Source organism: Hypanus sabinus, chromosome 5 (assembly GCF_030144855.1).
Source record: "Hypanus sabinus isolate sHypSab1 chromosome 5, sHypSab1.hap1, whole genome shotgun sequence".
In the NCBI taxonomy this organism is placed as follows: domain Eukaryota; kingdom Metazoa; phylum Chordata; class Chondrichthyes; order Myliobatiformes; family Dasyatidae; genus Hypanus; species Hypanus sabinus.
Window position 1 is genome coordinate 176,209,014 of NC_082710.1, and position 18,574 is coordinate 176,227,587.

The 18,574-nt window shown below is 50.1% G+C and overlaps 1 protein-coding gene across 1 annotated transcript in view; it reads right to left on the bottom strand.

Moving 5' to 3' along the window:
- Nucleotides 1–310: 310 nt before the first annotated feature.
- Nucleotides 311–18,574, bottom strand: part of LOC132394836 (E3 ubiquitin-protein ligase TRIM39-like) — a 29,607-nt gene continuing 11,343 nt past the window's right edge. Inside the window, exons 3-4 of the mRNA XM_059971241.1 lie at nt 14,880–14,906; nt 311–843 (exon numbers count right to left, since the gene is read on the bottom strand). Coding sequence (XP_059827224.1) covers nt 311–843; nt 14,880–14,906 — 560 coding nt within the window. The remainder of the gene's footprint in view (nt 844–14,879; nt 14,907–18,574) is intronic.

The window sequence follows — 18,574 nt, forward strand, 5'->3', positions numbered from 1 at the left end:
TGTGTGTTACCACCGGCGCCTGTCCCGTCCCCTAAGATTCACCCTGACCTCCCTCTCCCAGTCAGCACCACCCCCACTTGCCCCAGTTACCCTGTCAGTCCCAGTGGGCTTTAGCACCGGGGGAGCCGGGGAGCTCAGGACCCGCCGTCCGCGGCTGCTGCTGAATCCGCAGTGTTTCTGTTCCGTTGACGGACGCGGTGAACGAGTTAAAATTAATGGATCGATAATTCTCACACCGTGTTTATTTCACTCTCCGCACATTTATATTTACACTGACTGACTCCTGACACCAGTCCCGGACCCGACCCGTTTACAGACCCGGAGCGGAACCGGAGCAGATTCTCACCCACTGGTTTTTATATGCAATTCCGAATGAAGAATAAAGTTTCTCCGTGAATTTATTCCCAGTGAAAGTGTGGAGATGGGACTTGGTCTCCACATTGTAAAATGAAACTGTCCCGGACTCGTAACTGAGATAAACTCCCACCCTCCCGGGGATGGGACCGGCAGGGAGACGGGACACAGGGGAGGTGTAAACCCCGAACACGTCATCAAACCGCGCGATGGTCCAGAATCCGGTCTCCGGACTCGGTGTGAACTTTCCCTTCCTCTCCACAGACTCTGCGGCGACTCCCAGACTCCAGCGCCGATTCCCCATCACCTCCACCTCCCAGTAATGTCTCCCCGATGTGAATCCCTCCGATCCCAGCACACAAGCCCGGTCTGTGAACCTCTTCCCGGTGTCAGGGAGATTCCTCCGGGTCTCGGTCCGTCTCACACTCTTCCGATCCTCAGACACCTCGAGCCACGGATTCGCCGTTTCCACATCCAGGGTGACACAGACTGGGGGGAGAAGCAGAGAATTAGAGAGTCCCCGGGATCGGGGGGCAGCGCGGCCCCGGGGATCGGGGGGAGACTCGGACAGCGCAGCCCCGGGATCGGGGGGAGACTCGGGCAGCGCGGCCCCGGGATCGGGGGGAGACTCGGGCAGCGCGGCCCCGGGGATCGGGGGGAGACTCGGGCAGCGCGGCCCCGGGGATCGGGGGGAGACTCGGGCAGCGCGGCCCCGGGACCGGGGGGGTTGTCTCGGACAGCGCGGCCCCGGGGATCGAGGGCAGACTCGGGCAGCGCGGCCCCGGGGATCGAGGGCAGACTCGGGCAGCGCGGCCCCAGGATCGGGGGGAGACTCGGGCAGCGCGGCCCCGGGGATCGGGGGGAGACTCGGGCAGCGCGGCCCCGGGGATCGGGGGGAGACTCGGGCACCGCGTCCCCGGGATCGGGGGGAGACTCGGGCAGCGCGGCCCCGGGGATCGGGGGGAGACTCGGGCAGCGCGGCCCCGGGGATCGGGGGGAGACTCGGGCAGCGCGGCCCCGGGACCGGGGGAGACTCGGGCAGCGCGGCCCCGGGGATCGGGGGAGACTCGGGCAGCGCGGCCCCGGGGATCGGGGGGAGACTCGGGCAGCGCGGCCCCGGGGATCGGGGGGAGACTCGGGCAGCGCGGCCCCGGGACCGGGGGGGGTTGTCTCGGACAGCGCGGCCCCGGGGATCGAGGGCAGACTCGGGCAGCGCGGCCCCGGGGATCGAGGGCAGACTCGGGCAGCGCGGCCCCGGGATCGGGGGGAGACTCGGGCAGCGCGGCCCCGGGGATCGGGGGGAGACTCGGGCAGCGCGGCCCCGGGGATCGGGGGGAGACTCGGGCAGCGCGGCCCCGGGGATCGGGGGGAGACTCGGGCACCGCGTCCCCGGGATCGAGGGCAGACTCGGGCAGCGCGGCCCCGGGGATCGAGGGCAGACTCGGGCAGCGCGGCCCCGGGATCGGGGGGAGACTCGGGCAGCGCGGCCCCGGGGATCGGGGGGAGACTCGGGCAGCGCGGCCCCGGGGATCGGGGGGAGACTCGGGCAGCGCGGCCCCGGGACCGGGGGGGATGTCTCGGGCAGCGCGGCCCCGGGGATCGAGGGCAGACTCGGGCAGCGCGGCCCCGGGATCGGGGGGAGACTCGGGCAGCGCGGCCCCGGGGATCGGGGGGAGACTCGGGCAGCGCGGCCCCGGGGATCGGGGGGAGACTCGGGCAGCGCGGCCCCGGGACCGGGGGAGACTCGGGCAGCGCGGCCCCGGGGATCGGGGGAGACTCGGGCAGCGCGGCCCCGGGATCGGGGGGAGACTCGGGCAGCGCGGTCCCGGGATCGGGGGGAGACTCGGGCAGCGCGGCCCCGGGATCGGGGGGGAGACTCGGGCAGCGCGGCCCCGGGGATCGGGGGGAGACTCGGGCAGCGCGGCCCCGTGACCGGGGGGAGACTCGGGCAGCGCGGCCCCGGGAATCGGGGGGAGACTCGGGCAGCGCGGCCCCGTGACCGGGGGGAGACTCGGGCAGCGCGGCCCCGGGGATCGGGGGGAGACTCGGGCAGCGCGGCCCCGGGGATCGGGGGGGAGACTCGGGCAGCGCGGCCCCGGGACCGGGGGGAGACTCGGGCAGCGCGGCCCCGGGGATCGGGGGGAGACTCGGGCAGCGCGGCCCCGGGACCGGGGGGAGACTCGGGCAGCGCGGCCCCGGGGATCGGGGTAGAGGCCGCTCGGCCTCAGGCACAGTCGGGTGGCCGACCGGACCCTTTCCCGGGGTTTAACCAAAACGCAGCGGATGGACAACCAGCATCTTCCCGAGGTTTTTCACCGGGATAGTGAGCGGAGGTTTTTGGATCAACACACTGACATTGTGGAGGATCTCAGCGGGTCAAGCAGCGTGTGTGGAGGGAGATACAGCTATGCTATTTCACCTTGGGGCCTTCCAGGGTTTGGGGTTCAGTTGTGGCACCGTCTGTAAGGAGGGTCTCTGTTCACCCCACGACTGCAGGGGTTTTGTCCGGGTGCTGGTTAGTGGGTTAACTGCTCATTGTAAATTGTTCTGTGATTAGATGGGTGTTAAACAGCTCAGTTGCTGGGTGTGTGACTTGCTGAGCTGAAAGGGCCCATTTCACACTATATGAAAATTAATAATTAAATAACTCGCTTCACTGTCCACTACACCACTGATTTTAGAGTCCTTCACAAACCTACTAAACACGTCACCTACATTCTCTCCAAATCATTCATATGGATGATGAAAAACAGTGGACCCAGCACCGATCCCTGCAGAACAACCACTGGTCACGGGACTCCACCCAGACAATTCTGTATCCAATGGGCCAGATCGTAGTGTAGCCCATGTGATCCAACTCTCTGGAATAGTCGACCATGAAGTACCTTGTCAAATCCCTTGTTAAAGTCCATGTAGATAATGTCTACTGCACTTCCATCATCTCCATCCATGCAGAAAGCCAAGCTGGATGTCCCTGATCAGTCCTCAACTTTCCAGATGAATGTAGATCCTGTTTCTCAGAATCCCCTCCATTAATGTACCCACCACTGACGTTAGGGGTAAGTTTTCTACGCAGAGAGTGGTGAGTGCGTGGAATAGGCTGCAGGTGATGGTGGTAGAGTTGGATAGGATATGGTCTTTTAAGAGACTCCTGCATAGGTTCATGGAGCTTGGAAGAAGAGAGGACTATGGGTAATCCTAGGTAATTTCTAAAGTAAGTCCATGTTCGGTATAGCATTGTGGGCTGAAGGGCCTGTATTGTGCAGTAAGTTTTATTTGTTTCTATGTTTCTATAAAAGCCAAGCTGGGTATCTCTGATTAGTCATTGTCTTTCCAAATGAATGTAGATCCTGTCTCTCAGAATCCCCTCCATTAATGTTCCCTCCTCTGACGTTAGGCTCACCGGTCTGTACTTCCCAGGCTTTTCCCTACAGCCGATCTTCTATAAATCTTCAACATTAGTCTCCCTCCAGTCTTCTGACCCCTCACCCGGAGCTATCAATGACTCACATATCTCCAAATGGGCTCCACACTCTCCTCCTCAGCTTCCCACAATGTCCTGGGATACACTTGATGAGGACCTGGGGATTTATCGACCTTTCTGCATCTTAGGACCTGCAGCACATTTGCTTCTGTAATGTGGTAGAAAATGAGGTTGATCATCTTCTGTAACACGGGGGAATTGAGGGCCCTGTGGAACTGGCACAGAAGAGGAGTTGAGGCCTGGGATAGGGAAATGATGACAGGGCAGGTTTAGAAGGATACGGGCCAAATACAGGTAAATGGGCCGAGGGGTGATCTGACAGAAATAGGTAAGGTGATGAGGGGCTTAGATTGAGCAGATGGTTGAAATCTTCTCCCCACAGGAGTGGGATCAAATGCAGGAGGTCACATGTCTGAGGTGGAGGAAGGAGATTAAAGGTGATTTTATTTGAAGAGTAAGTGGTTGATGTTGGAACTTGCTGGCAGAGGAGGTGATGGAATCAGATGTGATGTGTTTCGGAGACACTCAGACTGACCTAATGCTGGCCAATGGGATGAGTATAGATGGGTAAATAGGTCAGCACAGAGTTGATGGGTCGAAGTGCCTGTTTCTGTGCTGTATGACGATGAATCTGTGACTTCAAATGAACTGAATGACTGAGACCCCACAGCCCTGCGGTGCAGAAAATTCCACAGATAAACATCCTTGCTATCGTATTCCAGCCATTCCTGCTTTGCCGTCATCCCTGCCAGTATTCTTTTCCAATGAATTCTAGCCAACTCCTTTCTCATGCCTCTGTAATTCCCTTTACTCCTCTGTAATACTGATACATCTGCCTTCATGTTAATCCTCAATGTGACAGATGTCATTTAGATGTGGCTTCATTGACCCACATGTTTTGGTCATGTCCTACTTTACATAATTATTGGAAGGACATATTTGCTACCATTTCCTCAATTTGGAATATTGATTTACAGCCTCATTTTATCACTGCAATTTTTGGTATACCAAATGAAGACGATAGTCGATTCTCCCCTTCAATTAGACGGATGATTGCCTTTGTAACATTAATGGCCAGGAGATCTATATTACAAAATTGGAAAGAAGTAAATCCTCCTACCACATTTCAGAGTTTTTCTCAAACTATTTCTTGTTTAAGTTTAGAAAAAATTAGAAGTACTATTTTTGATTCATCAATTAAATTTGAAGAAACTTGGACACTTTCGTCATTCGACACTTTCACATGAATTAATTTGACTTCTTCCAGACCTTTACTCTTATTATTCTTGTTCTGGTATGGAGTTCCGGAGTTTTTGACACTATCATATACTTATAAACTATTATTACTGCCCATGTTAGTTTAGGTTTTTTTTAATTATTTCCTTAAATATACATTTTCTCTTATATTTTATACTTTTTTTTTCTTTTGATGATTATTTTTAATCTTTTCATGTATAATCAATATAGATTAGATTGATTATTGTATCATCCTTTTTCACTGATAGTTTAATAAGATATTGTTATCTTGTTACTAATTTAATTTTAAATCTATTGTATTTATAACCTATTTAATATAATATTATGTTATGTTTTTTAAAAAAAACTAATAAAAAGATTGAAAAAGAAAGATACATCTGCCTTCTGCTTCTCTTTCTGAAATTTCAGTGTGAATCCGATCATATTACGATCACTTCCCCCAAGTGTTCTTTTACCTTAAGCTTTCTAATCAATTCCAGTTCATTTCACCATTCGAGAATAGCTGATCCCAGAGTGGGCTCAACCACAAACTGCTCTAAAAAGCCATCTCTTAGACATTCTAGAAAATCCCTCTCTTGGAATCTGATTTTCCCAATCTACCCACATATTGAAACCCCCCTCCCTTGTATCATTGCCCTTTTGGGATACACCTTCTATCTCCTGTTGTAGCTTGCAGACCACTTGCTACTGTTTGGGGTTTGTATACAACTCCCATCAGGCTCTTTTCACCCATGCCGTTCCAAAGCTCTGTCCACAATTATTCAACACCTTCCGATCTGATGTCCTCTTCTTCTAATGATTTGATTTCATATTTTTTTTACCAACAGAGCCACGGAGCCCCCTCTGCCTTCCTGCCTGTCCTTTTGATACAATGTGCATCCTTGGACGTTAAGGTCACAACTATAATCTTCTTTCAGCTATGATCAATGATGCCTACAACATGATACTTGTCAACCTGTAACTGTACTACAGGTTAATTTACCTTATTCCGTATTCTGCACACATTCAAATGTAACACCTTCAGTCCTGTGTTCAACCTTTTTGATTTTGTCCACCTTTGCATTACAACTCACCCTGTTGACTGCAATTTCCTCTGTCATCAGCCTCTCCTTGTCCGGAGTCTCACTACACACTGCCTCTGTTTGTAAACCAACTACCTCCTCCTCAGCACGATCACTCCGGTTCCCATCACCCTGCAAATTAGTTTAATATGCCACCCTCCAGGCATATGGCACCAACAATGTGACAAATGCGGAGACAAAGATGACCGTCAATGGCACAGAAATCTCTTCCCTCACTTCCCGGAGTAACCTGTGATATAGACTGTGGTCTCATCCGTCCTAATACTTTACTAAGTGACCAGTACATCCTCTTTCTGAATGTTGACGTTCTAGCGTATCAGCCTGTTTTGTGCTCTTCTTTGAAAAATCATAGTCTCTCTCTCTCTCTCTCTCTCAGTAGTTAATATTGAAGCAAAGTCATTATAGACCTTTCCAACCTCCTCTGTCACCAGGCATGTTTCCACTTCTATCCTTGATCGGTCCTACCCTCACTCTAGTCATCCTCCTGTTCTGCACCTATGTGTACAATGCCTTGGGGTTTTGCTTAATCCGACTCACCATGGCCTTCTCGTGTCTTCTAACTCTCCCAGTCCAGTTTTCAGCTCCTTCCTGGCTACCTTGTAACTCTCTGGAACCCCGTCTGATCTTTGTTTCCCAAAACCGGAAGTAAACTTCCTGCTTCCTCTTGCCCTGATGTTCCACATGTCCTGTCAACCATGGTTTCGTCACCCTCCCACCCTTTCACCGTCTCAGTGGGACAAACCTGTCCATGAACCCCTGCAAGTGCTCCCTAAACAAACACCATATCCACATTGTCCATTTCCCTATGTACCACCATTCCCAGTCGACAATCCCAAGTTCCCACCTAATAACATCATAACTCACCATCCTCCAGTTACAATGGCTGCTCAAATCCCTGAAAAGCGAGGAAGTTGTGGTCACTGTCTCTGAAAAGCTCACCCACTGAGTGATCTGTCACCTGCCCTGGTTCATTGCCCAGTACAATTGATTGTGAGTGATTTTATATTTCCTAATATTGTCTGGGATGTCCCAACTGTGAAAGGCTGGATGTGACTGAGTTTGTCAACTGTGTTCAGTAAATGTTCCTTAATCAATATATAAAGGTTGGAACTAGAGATTGTGTGATAGGGAACGAGACAAGGCAGGTGACAGAAGTGTGTGTAGGGGAACACTTTTGATCGAGTGATCATAATTCCATTAGTTTCGGGATAATTATGGAGGATAATTCTCGTCCTATGCTCTCTAGTTCTAGTCTCTCTCAAGTCCTTGGGATTCTTTTTCACCCTGTCTGCTGGATCAACTTCATGGCTTATTTTAGCCCTCCTGATTTCCTCTCAAGTGTTTGTTTGTATTTCTTATACTCAAGTACTTCATTTATTCTTCACTGCCTACACTTGCGATGCACCTACTCCGTCTTGTTAACCAGAGTCTCATTTCACCCTCGGAAAAAAGGTTTCCCAAACCTTTTAAACATGTCTTTTATTCTTGCAGGAACATACAATTTCTGTACTCTCAAAATTCTTGAAGGCTTCCCACTTACCCAATCCTTTCTGATGCCATCAAATTGGCCTTTTACCAGTATAGAATCTCAGTCTGAGGGTTAGACTTGTCCTTCTCCGTAATTAATGGAATTATGATCATCTTCTTCTTCTTCATGTGCCTTGTGGGTTACATGCTTGGGCCATCATGGCTCTCCACTTCGAACGATCCCTCGCAGCGTCAATGATATCTCACACACTTAGATCTGTTAGTTCTTTCACAGTGTCCATATATTTTCTTCTTTGCCTTCCTCTCACCCCATGCACCCCTCATACAAACTCTTCTCCCTCCTGCCATCTGGGAAAGGGTACCGAAGCATTCGGGCTCTCACGACCGGACTGTGCAACAGTTTCTTCCCCCAAGCCATCAGACCCCTCAATACCCAGAGTCCAGAATGACATCTACATCATCTATTATTATATTGAAATTTGTCCTCTACTGTGCCTATTGTCGTGATTATTAATTAATTATTGTACTCTCCTGCACTGTTTTGTGCACTTTATGTAGTCCTGTTTAGGTCTGTAATCTGGTGTAGTTTTTGTGTTGCTTTACGTAGTCTAGTGTAGCCTTGAGTTGTCTCACATAGTCTAGTGTAGTTTTGTGTTGTTTCATGTAGCACCAGGGTCCTGGAGGAACGTTGTTTCGTTTTTACTGTGTACTGTACCAGCAGTTTATGGTCAAAATGACAATAAAAATCGACTTGACTTGACTTGACTTGACTCTTCTGCGTTTCTCAGGCATACAGCCTTGTAATTCTATTTCTCCCTTTCTGGTGACATGGCCCAGGAATTAAAATTCCTCTCATTTACTGTGTTCATTAAAGATCTTTTTGTATTGGCGCATTGGAGTACCGTCTCATTAGTTACCCTATCTCTATATAATATTTTCAGCATTCTTCTAAGAAACCACATTTCTGTTGCTTCTAAGTTTCTTCGGAGTTCTGGTGTTCTAGTCCATGTTTCGGAAGCACACAGCAAGATTGACCAGATGTCACATTTTAGTAGCCTAAGCCTTGTTGTCATAGAAATGTGTCTGTTGGTAAAAATGGGTTTCAGTTTCTGGAAGTTGGTTTTGGCAATGGCAATTCCTTTTATTTCTACTTTACTTCTAGCATCTTGTGATATAAAGCTACCAAGGTAATTAAAGCCGGTCTTTTGTTCAATCTCTTGGTTACTGATGTACAATTGGCAGTTGGGAGTATCCTGCTGTTTCAATATTACCATACATTTGTTTGTTTTACAGTTGATGGTTAGACCAAAACCTGCACTTGTTTGTACTACTTTGTCTTAACATTTGTGTCAAACTCAAGGCCCGCGGGCCATATCCGGCCCGGCGTACAATTATATCCGGCCCACGAGATCATTTTAGATAGATCTATTATTTTGATTATTAATGGCCCAGCGATATGAAGCCTATGATTGTAAGTTAATACCAATCATAAAAATAATGCTTGCTCAGTAGTCTTCTTCATAAGAAATGGAATTTGTGAAGTGAAACACTTTGTAGTTATAGCAGAGACTGAGACACATGAGACAGGCTGAAAAAACGGAGGCAATGAAAGCTGCGTTCGCACGCGTCTGACTGATCCGGCCCGCATGAAGCTGCATTTTGCCCAATCCGGCCCGTGACCCAAAATGAGTTTGACACCCCTGGTCTAGGACGATTTGTAGGTCTTCTGCAGCACTTGCTGTTAGGCTGGTATCGTCTGCATATCTTATTTTGTTGATGTTAACACCTCTGATTTTTATCCCATCCAGGTCTTCTATTTCTCTGAGAATCATTTCACTATAGATATTAAATAATTCCGGTGAGGCAACGCATCCCTGTCTAACTCCTCTTTGAATTTTAGTCCAACTGCTTATACTATCGTCACATTTTACCGCCATTGTTTGATTCCAATATAAATTTTGAAGCATTTGTTGGTCCTTTCCGTCAATGTTTAGTTTAGTGAGAATTTGAAATAAATTTTCGTGATACACTTTGTCGAATGCTGTAGTGAAATCAATAAAATATAAAATGACATTATTTTGCTAATCAATTCAAGTCAAGTCAACTTGCATTGTCATTTCGACCATAACTGCTGGTACAGTGCATAGTATAAATGAGACAACATTTTTCAGGACCATGGTGTTACATGACACAGTACAAAAAACTAGACTGAACTATGTAACAAAAAAAAAACACAGAGAAAGCTACACTAGACTACAGACCTACACTGGACTGCATAAAGTGCACAAAAACAGCATTACAATAAATAATAAACAGGACAGTAGGACAAGGTGTCAGTCCAGGCTTCAGAAATTGAAGAGTCTGATAGCTTGGGGGAAGAAACTGTTACATAGTCTGGTCGTGAGAGCCCGAATGCTTCGGAGTCTTTTCCCAGACGGCAGGAGGGAGAAGAGATTGTATGAGGGGTGCATGGGGTCCTTCATAATGCTGTTTCCTTTGCGGATGCAGCGTGTAGTGTAAATGTCCGTGATGGCAGGAAGAGAGACCCTGATGATTTTCTCAGCTGACCTCACTATACGCTGTAGGGTCTTGCGATCCGAGATGGTGCAATTTCCGAACCAGGCAGTGATTCAGTTGCTCAGGATGCTCTCAATACAACCCGTGTAGAATGTGATGAGGAGGGGAGGTGGGAGATGGACTATCCTCAGCCTTCGCAAAACTTGCCCTTTCTGAAAGCATTCGTAGTATGAAAATTGCATTCCTAGTTCCTCTATCCTCAACAAACTCATATTGCAGTTTAGAAGTTTCTGGCCTTAACTTGTTTTTAATTCGACTCAGAACAAAATCTTTATTCTGTGACTCATAAGACTGATTGTTCTGTAATTTTCACAATCAATAGTTCCAGGAATTTTTGGCAGAGTTATAAATACTGATTTTAAGAGATCGTCAGGCAATACACCAGACTCATATATGCCATTAAACAGTTCAAAAAGAATATCTATGCCCAGATCTTCTAGGGCTTATATCATTTCCACTGAAATTTCATCAGGTCCAGTGGCTTTACCATGTTTCATACTTTTCATTGCTTTATTTATTTCTTCTTTGGTAATAGCTGGGCCAGAATTAGGGTGTTTAATATCTGGGGGTTCCCCTCTATTATCTTCAAAAAGCTGCTCTAGATACTGAATCCACCTCTCACATACTTTAGTAAACACAAAGTACACTGCAGATACTGTGGTCAAGTCAACACGTACAACACACTGGAGGAACTCAGCAGGTCGGGGAGCATCCGTGGAAACGAGCAGTCAACATTTTGGGCCGAGACCCTTCGTCAGGTCTGAAGAGGGAGGGGGCAGGGGCCCTATAAAGGAGGTGGGGGAGGGTGGGAAGGAGAAGGCTGGTAGGTGCCAGGTGAAAAACCAATCAGAGGAAAGATCAAGGGGTGGGAGAGGGGAAGCAGGGAGGGGATAGGCAGGAGAGGTGAAGGAGGAATGTAAGGGGAAAGCACTATGGGTAGTAGAAGAAGGCAGAATCATGAGAGAGGTGATAGGCAGTTGGAGGAGGAGGCAGAGTGAAACTGGGATGGGGGAAGGGAGGGGGAGGGAATTACCAGAAGTTGGAGAATTGCATGTTCATACCAGGGACTGGAGACTACCCGGACGGTAGATGAGGTGTTGCTCCTCCAACCTGAGTTTGGCCTCATCATGGCAGTAGAGAAGGCCATGTATGGACATATCCGAATGGGAATGTGAAGCAGAGTTGAAGTGGGTGGGAACCGGGAGGTCCTGTCTGTTGTGGTGGATGGAGCGGAGGTGTTCGACGAAGCGATCCCCCAACCTGCGTCGGGTCTCGCTGATGTAGAGGAGGCCACACCGGGAGCAATAGACGACCTCAACAGACTCACAAGTGAAGTGTTGCCTCACCTGGAAGGGCTGTTTGGGGCCCTGAATGGTGGTAAGAGATGAGGTGTAGGGACAGGTGTAGCACTTACACTTGCAGGGATAAGTACCCGGTGGGAGATCTGTGGGGAGGGTCGTGTGGACCAGGCAGTCGTGGAGGGAATGATCCCTGCAAAAAGCAGAGAGGGGTAGAGAGGGAAAGATATGCTTAGTGGTGGGGTCCTGTTGAAGGTCCCTTTCTAGACCTCTTGGTCTCCATCTCTGGAGACAGACTGTCCATTGACATCTTCTATAAACCCACTGACTCTCATAACTACCTCAACTATACCTCTTCCCACCCTGTCAAATGTAAAAATGCTATTCTCTATTCCCAGTTCCTCCATCTCCGCCGCATCTTTTCCCAGGATGAGGCTTTCCATTCCAGGACATCTCAAATGTCCTCTTTCGTTAAGAATCATGGTTTCCCTTCTGCCATCATTAATGATGCCCTCACTCGCATCTCCTCCATTTCCCACACTTCGGCCCTCACCCCATCCTCCCGTCACCACAACAGGGACCGAGTTCCCCTTGTCCTTACCTACCACCCCACCAGCCTCCGGATCCAACACATTATCCTCCGCAACTTCTGCCCTTCAACAGGACCCCACCACTAAGCACATCTTTCCCTCTCTACCCCTCTCCACCTTTTGCAGGGATCGTTGCCTCCACATCTGCCTGGTCCACACGTCCCTCCCCACAGATCTCCCACCTGGTACTTACCCCTGCAAGTGTAAGTGCTACACCTGTCCCTACACCTCCCCTCTCACCACCGTTCAGGGCCCTAAACAGCCCTTCCAGGTGAGGCAACACTTCACTCGTGAGTCTGTTGGGGTAATCTATTGCATCCGGTGCTCCCGGTGCGGCCTCCCCTACATCAGCGAGACCCGACGCAGATTGGGGGACCGCTTCGTCGAACACCTCCGCTCCGTCCGTCACAACAGACAGGATCTCCCGGTTGCCACCCACTTCAACTCTGCTTCACATTCCCATTCGGATATGTCCATACATGGCCTCCTCTACTGCCATGATGAGGCCAAACTCAGGTTGGAGGAGCAACACCTCATATATCGTCTGGGTAGTTTCCAGTCCCTGGTATGAACATCAGATTCTCCAACTTCTGGTAATTCCCTCCCTCTCCCTTCCACCATCCCACTTTCACTCTGCCTCCTCCTCCAGCTGCCTATCACCTCTCTCATGATCCTGCCTTCCTCTACTACCCATAGTGCTTTCCCCTTACATTCCTCCTTCACCTCTCCTGTCTATCCCCTCCCTGCTTCCCCTCCCCCACCCCTTGATCATTCGTCTGATTGGTTTTTCACCTGACCCCCTACCAGCCTTCTCCTTCCCACCCTTCCCCCACCTTCTTTATGGTGCCCCTGCCCCCTCCCTCTTCAGTCCTGACAAAGGATCTCGGCCCAAAACGTTGACTGCTCGTTTCCATGGATGCTGCCCGACCTGCTGTGTCACATACTTTATCTGGATCTGTTAGTATTGACCCGTCTGCTGATCTTATGTATCCTGTAGAGGAGGTTTTTTAATTCCAGTAATTTCCCTAATTTTCTTGTGCATTTCTTTGCTGTTGTTAATGTGGCCTTCTACTTCATTGCATTTTTGATTCAGCCATCCTTCCTTTGCAATATTGCACAATTGTCTAGCTCTCTGTATTGCACTTCATTATTCTTCACTAACCTTCTTTGTTCCATCAGATCTAGAATTTCTTGGGTTATCCACCCCTTGTTGGTGTGTTGGATTTCTGGTACTGGGATTATCTCCTCTGCTGATTGCTGTATAGCATATTTAAATCTGTCCCAAATCGGTGTTGTTTTATTTTCTTTGATGTGTTCTTTTACAGCTGTTTTGAATTGTTGCTTAAGGATGCGATCATTTTTAAGTTCTCCCAACATATACTTCTTTCTCTTTGTTCCACGTTTCAGTTTCTTTAATTTTGTTTTGATGGTAGCTATTACTGGATGGTGATCTGAACCACAGTCTGCTCCTGGATAGGCTTTAGAATTTGTGATATTATTTCTAAAGCGTTCGTTCATGGTAATGAAATCTATTTGATTCCGTGTTCTATCTCCAGGGCTAATCCAAGTACACAATCTACGTTGATTGTTTTTATACCAAGTATTGGTGATCACTTGGTTGTTTCTGACACACCAATCAGTAAACCTTTCTCCATTTTCATTTTTCTCCCCTAATCCAAAAGGTCCTGTGATGTTATCAACCCTTCCCTGTCCAACTTTGGAGTTAAAATCTCCCATGAAGAGTTTTATATCCTGAGATTTACATTGCTCATAAGCACTGTCGAGATCTTCATAAAACTTGTTGATATCCTCTTCAGTGATCAGTGGATCCACATCCCGTCACACACTCCTGTCACCTAATTCCCAGATAGGAGATCCAGTATTGCATTCTCTCTACTTGTGACAGCTACATGTTGAGGTAACTTTCCTGAAACATTTGATGATCTCTATCCGACCCAACTGTCTGCGATCTCTCTCTGAATTTGCTCCTCTAAATCCTGCAGACTGTAGGGTGGTCGGTAATATAATACCGTTAACGTGGTCATAACTTTCTGATTCCTCAGTTCCACCCATCTAGCCTCAGTAGACAAGCCCTCCAGTCTGTCCGGCCTGAGCACTGCAGTAACACTTTTCCCAGGCTGGTGATACCAGATTTCCCTCTTTAATGTATAATGCTCTATCATATTTGCCAATTTTGCTCCCATGTTTAAAAACACGTCTAAAACAATGGAACGTGGAACACTGAGCTGCCGGTCCTGCCCCTCCTCCAACCAATGGCTACAATGTCATAATTCCACGTGCTGATCCACGCTTTAAGCTCACCCGCCTTACGTACAATACTTCTTGCATTGAAATGGATGCAACTCAGAACATTCTTCCCACCACACTCAACCTTTCAATTGCTGTCTTTGTACGGAGTGTTAACAGCATCTTTTCCCACAACTGCTCCATATCTGCTCTGGCACTTTGGTTCCCATCCCCTGCAAGACTAGTTTACACCACTCCACCCCACCCCACCAACCCAGAGCAGTACCAGCAAATCTTCCCACTTGCAAACAAAACATACAAACTGTTATATTCTCTGCTTCAGCCTGTGAATGCAATCATGCCACATGACTCTTCCTCCTTTGTGAGAACACATCACCCTGAACTCCTTCAACCTCCTGAATACCTCCCATTACACCGAGACTGACTCATTTTCAAAAGCTGTTTATACTAAACCTCTCAGTCTAGTAACACAAGATCTTACCTTCATGGCCACATATCCTCTTCCACTCTGAAAACAGAAAGAACAGACAAGACTGAAGAAATCTCTCGTGGATTTAGTGTGCAATTAATTTCACAGGAAACAGCTTTAGATACATAATCAGCCCCTAATTCTGTGTCACAACTTGTAGGTCAGAAGGTAAATGTTTATCCTCAAGGACCACGTCAGTAACTTTCCCAGAGACTCAGTCTCCAGCATTACCGTTTCCCACGGGGTGGAAGATACAAAAGCCTGAACCAGTCTAAAGGACAGCTTCTACCCTGCTCTGATAAGACTATTGAATGGTTTCCTAGTACAATCAGATGCACTCTTGATCTGACAATCTACCTCAATGTGATCTTGCTCCTTATCATTTCCCTGCTCTGCACTTGCTCCGGAGCTGTTGCACTTGCTCTGGAGCTGTTACACTTGCTCCGGAGCTGTTACACTTTCTCTGCATGTTGTTGTTTTACCTCGTTCTATCAATGCACGGTGTCATTAATTAATCTGTACGAACAGCATGTGTCACATACCCCGGGTTACCAAACCAGCAGAAATGGAACAATACGTTGGAGTCTGGTATTATTGTAAACTGAGTAATACAGTAATATAAAATGCAAATATATATATAAAAACAGGTTAGCAATGATATATTATGTGTGTATATATACATACATACAGAAGTGTGGAAATATGAATCAAAACCAAGCTCCATCGGTCTAGGGGTCAATGAATAGTCTTATTGATGGTGCAGAGTTCAGTTCAGTTCAGTTCAATGCACTGTGGAGTGGAGGTGGGGAGGTGGATGGGGAGAGAGGTGGGGAGGAGAGAGGGAGAGGGGAGGGGCAGTAAAAAGTGGGAGTGGGAGAGAGTGGAGGACGGAGGAGTGAGAGATGGGTGTGAGAGATGAGGGGAGAGAGGTGGGGGTTGTGATGGGGGGAAAGATGGGGAGATGGTTGGGGGAGAGAGGCAGGGAGAGATGGGGAGAGACATGGGGTGTGAGAGGTGGGGGGAGAGAAGGCTCGAGAGGGGGTGTGAGACGGGAAGGAGACTGGGAATGGGGGTTGTAGAGAGATGGCAGGGAATGGTGAGGGAGAGAGGAGGGGAAGTAGGAGTGCGAGGGAAGGGAGAGCTAGAGTGGGGGCAGAGAGGGGAATGCTGAGAGGGGGAAAGGGAGAGACACAGAAAGATGGGAGGGGAGAGGGAGAGTTAGTGGGGATAGAGACGGGGAGAGAAATGGGGAGGAGAGATTGGGGAGAAAGAGAGGAGGGCACAGAGGGGGTGGGTGAGGGACAGAGAGAGAGGTGAGAGGGGTGGGGAAGAGCAGGATAGTGGATAGAGAGAGAAGGTAGAGAGGGAGTGGGTAAAGAGAGGGGAGAGGGTGTAAAGAAGGCAGAGGGGTGCTGGAGATGGGGAGAGAATGGCTTGAGGTTTGGGACAGAGGGGGAGAGGGGTGGGGGAGAAAGAGAGAGGGGAGAGAGAGGAAAGAGAGGGAGGGGCAGAGAGAAAGCAAGGGTGGGGGAGATGGGCTGAGGAGAAAAGGGGGAATAAGAGAGGAGGGAAGAAAGGAGTGGGAAGAGGGATGTGAGGGAGAGAGGGTGGTGATGTAGGGAGAGCTCAGGGGTTAGAGGGCACGAGCATTAGGGAGAGGGGGATGGAGATTGGGGATAGAGAGTGGGGAGATGGGGAAGAGAGAGGTGGGGAGAGAGGGGGTAGTGGAATGGTGTAGAGGGTTAGAGAGGCTGGTAAAAAAGGGGGTTTGAGAGGTGGTAGAGAGAAAGAGGGAGAGGGGTAGAGAGAGGGGAGAGATGGTAGAAAGAGGGTTTGAGAGAGAGTTAGGGAGAGCGGTTTACAGACAGATGTTTAGGGACAATGTAGAGGGGGGGTTACATGGGGGGTAGAGAGAGAGGAGTAGAAAGACAGTAGAGAAGGAGGGAGTAGAGAGTGGGTAGATGGAGACAGTGGGCAGACAGAGAGGGTGAAAGAGAGAGGGTAGAGAGACAGGGTAGAAAGAGGGAGTTAGAGAGAAGGGGTAGATGGAGAGGTGGGTAGAAGGTAGTAGAAGAACAGAGAAGGTAGGGAGAGCAGGTAGAGAGAAGAGGGTAGACAGAGAGCGGGTAGAGAGAGGGGGGGTTAGAGAGGGTGAGGGTAGAGAGTGGGTTAGGGAGAGTAGGGAAGAGAGAGGGGATAGAGAGAGAGGGTAGAGATGGGTTAGGGAGAGTGTTAGATAGAGAGGGTGTAGAGAGGTGACAGAGAAAGAAAGGGGTTAGAGAGAGGGGGGTTAGAAAGTGGCCGGGGTAGAGAGGGGTTTGTAGTCTGTGGGTAGTGGTGAGTAAAGAGAGTTGGTTTTGAGTGAGGGTTTTGGGGGGTTAGAGGGAGGATTGTGCAGAGAGTGGGGGCTTAGAGTGGTTTAGAGGTGAGCAGTGAGAGATGGGATAGAGAGAGAAGGGGAGGGGGTAGAGAGACGACTAAGGAGAGAGAGAGAGTAGAGAGAGAGGAGGCTTGGGAGGTGGCTGGAGAGAGGTGAGAGTGTGTGTGGGAGGTGGGGGAAGTGTGGGGGTGAGAGGGGGAGTGGGTGAGAGGAAGTGTGGGAGGTGAGAGGGAGTGTGCGATGTGAGGGGGAGTGTGGGAGGTGAGCGGGGATTGTTCGAGTAGTGAGGGAGAGGGAAGGGAATGGGGAGTGAGGGAGGTGAAGGGTGATTGAGGGAGATGAGGGGTGGGTGTGGGAACTGAAGGAGGGTTGTGGTATTTGAGGGTGACTGTGGGAGGTGAGGGGGAGTGTGGGAAGTGAGGGAGGTGTGGGAGGTGAGGGAGGAGTGGGTTGGGGAGGCGGAATATGGGAGGGGGCAGTGTGGGAGGTGAGGGGGAGCGGGGGAGGTGAAGAGGAGTGTGGGAGTTGAAGGGTGGGTTGGGGAGGTGAAGGTGGAGTGCCGGAGGTGAGGGAGGAGTGTGCTAGGTGAAGGGGGAGTATGGGAGGTGAGAGGTGGCGTGTCGAGATGAGGGGGAGTGGGGTGTTGAGGAGGAGTGTGGGATGTGCGGGGCAGTATGGGAGGTGAGGGGGAGCGGGGAGGTGAGGAGGAGTGTGGGGGTTGACGGGTGGGTTGGGGAGGTGAAGGCGGAGTGCCGGAGGTGAGGGAGGAGTGTGCTAGGTGAAGGGGGAGTATGGGAGGTGAGAGGTGGCGTGTCGAGATGAGTGGGAGTGGGGGAGTTGAGGGGGGGTGTGTGGAGGTGAGGAGTGTGTGTGTGGAAGGTGAGGGGGGAGTGTGGGAGGTGAGGGAGGAGTGTGGTTGTTGAGGGTGAGTGTGGGAGGTGAGGGGAGAGTGTCGAGTTGAGGGGAGAGTTTGGCAGGAGAGGGGGAGTGTGAGAGGTGAGGGGAAGTGTGGGAGGTGAGGGGGAGTGTGGGAGGTGAGGGAGGAGTGTGGTTGTTGAGGGTGAGTGTGGGAGGTGAGGGGAGAGTGTCGAGTTGAGGGGAGAGTTTGGCAGGAGAGGGGGAGTGTGAGAGGTGAGGGGAAGTGTGGGAGGTGAGGGGGAGTGTGGGAGGTGAGGGAGGAGTGTGGTTGTTGAGGGTGAGTGTGGGAGGTGAGGGGAGAGTGTCGAGTTGAGGGGAGAGTTTGGCAGGAGAGGGGGAGTGTGAGAGGTGAGGGGAAGTGTGGGAGGTGAGGGGGGAGTATGCGAGGTGAGTGGGAGTGTGGGAGGTG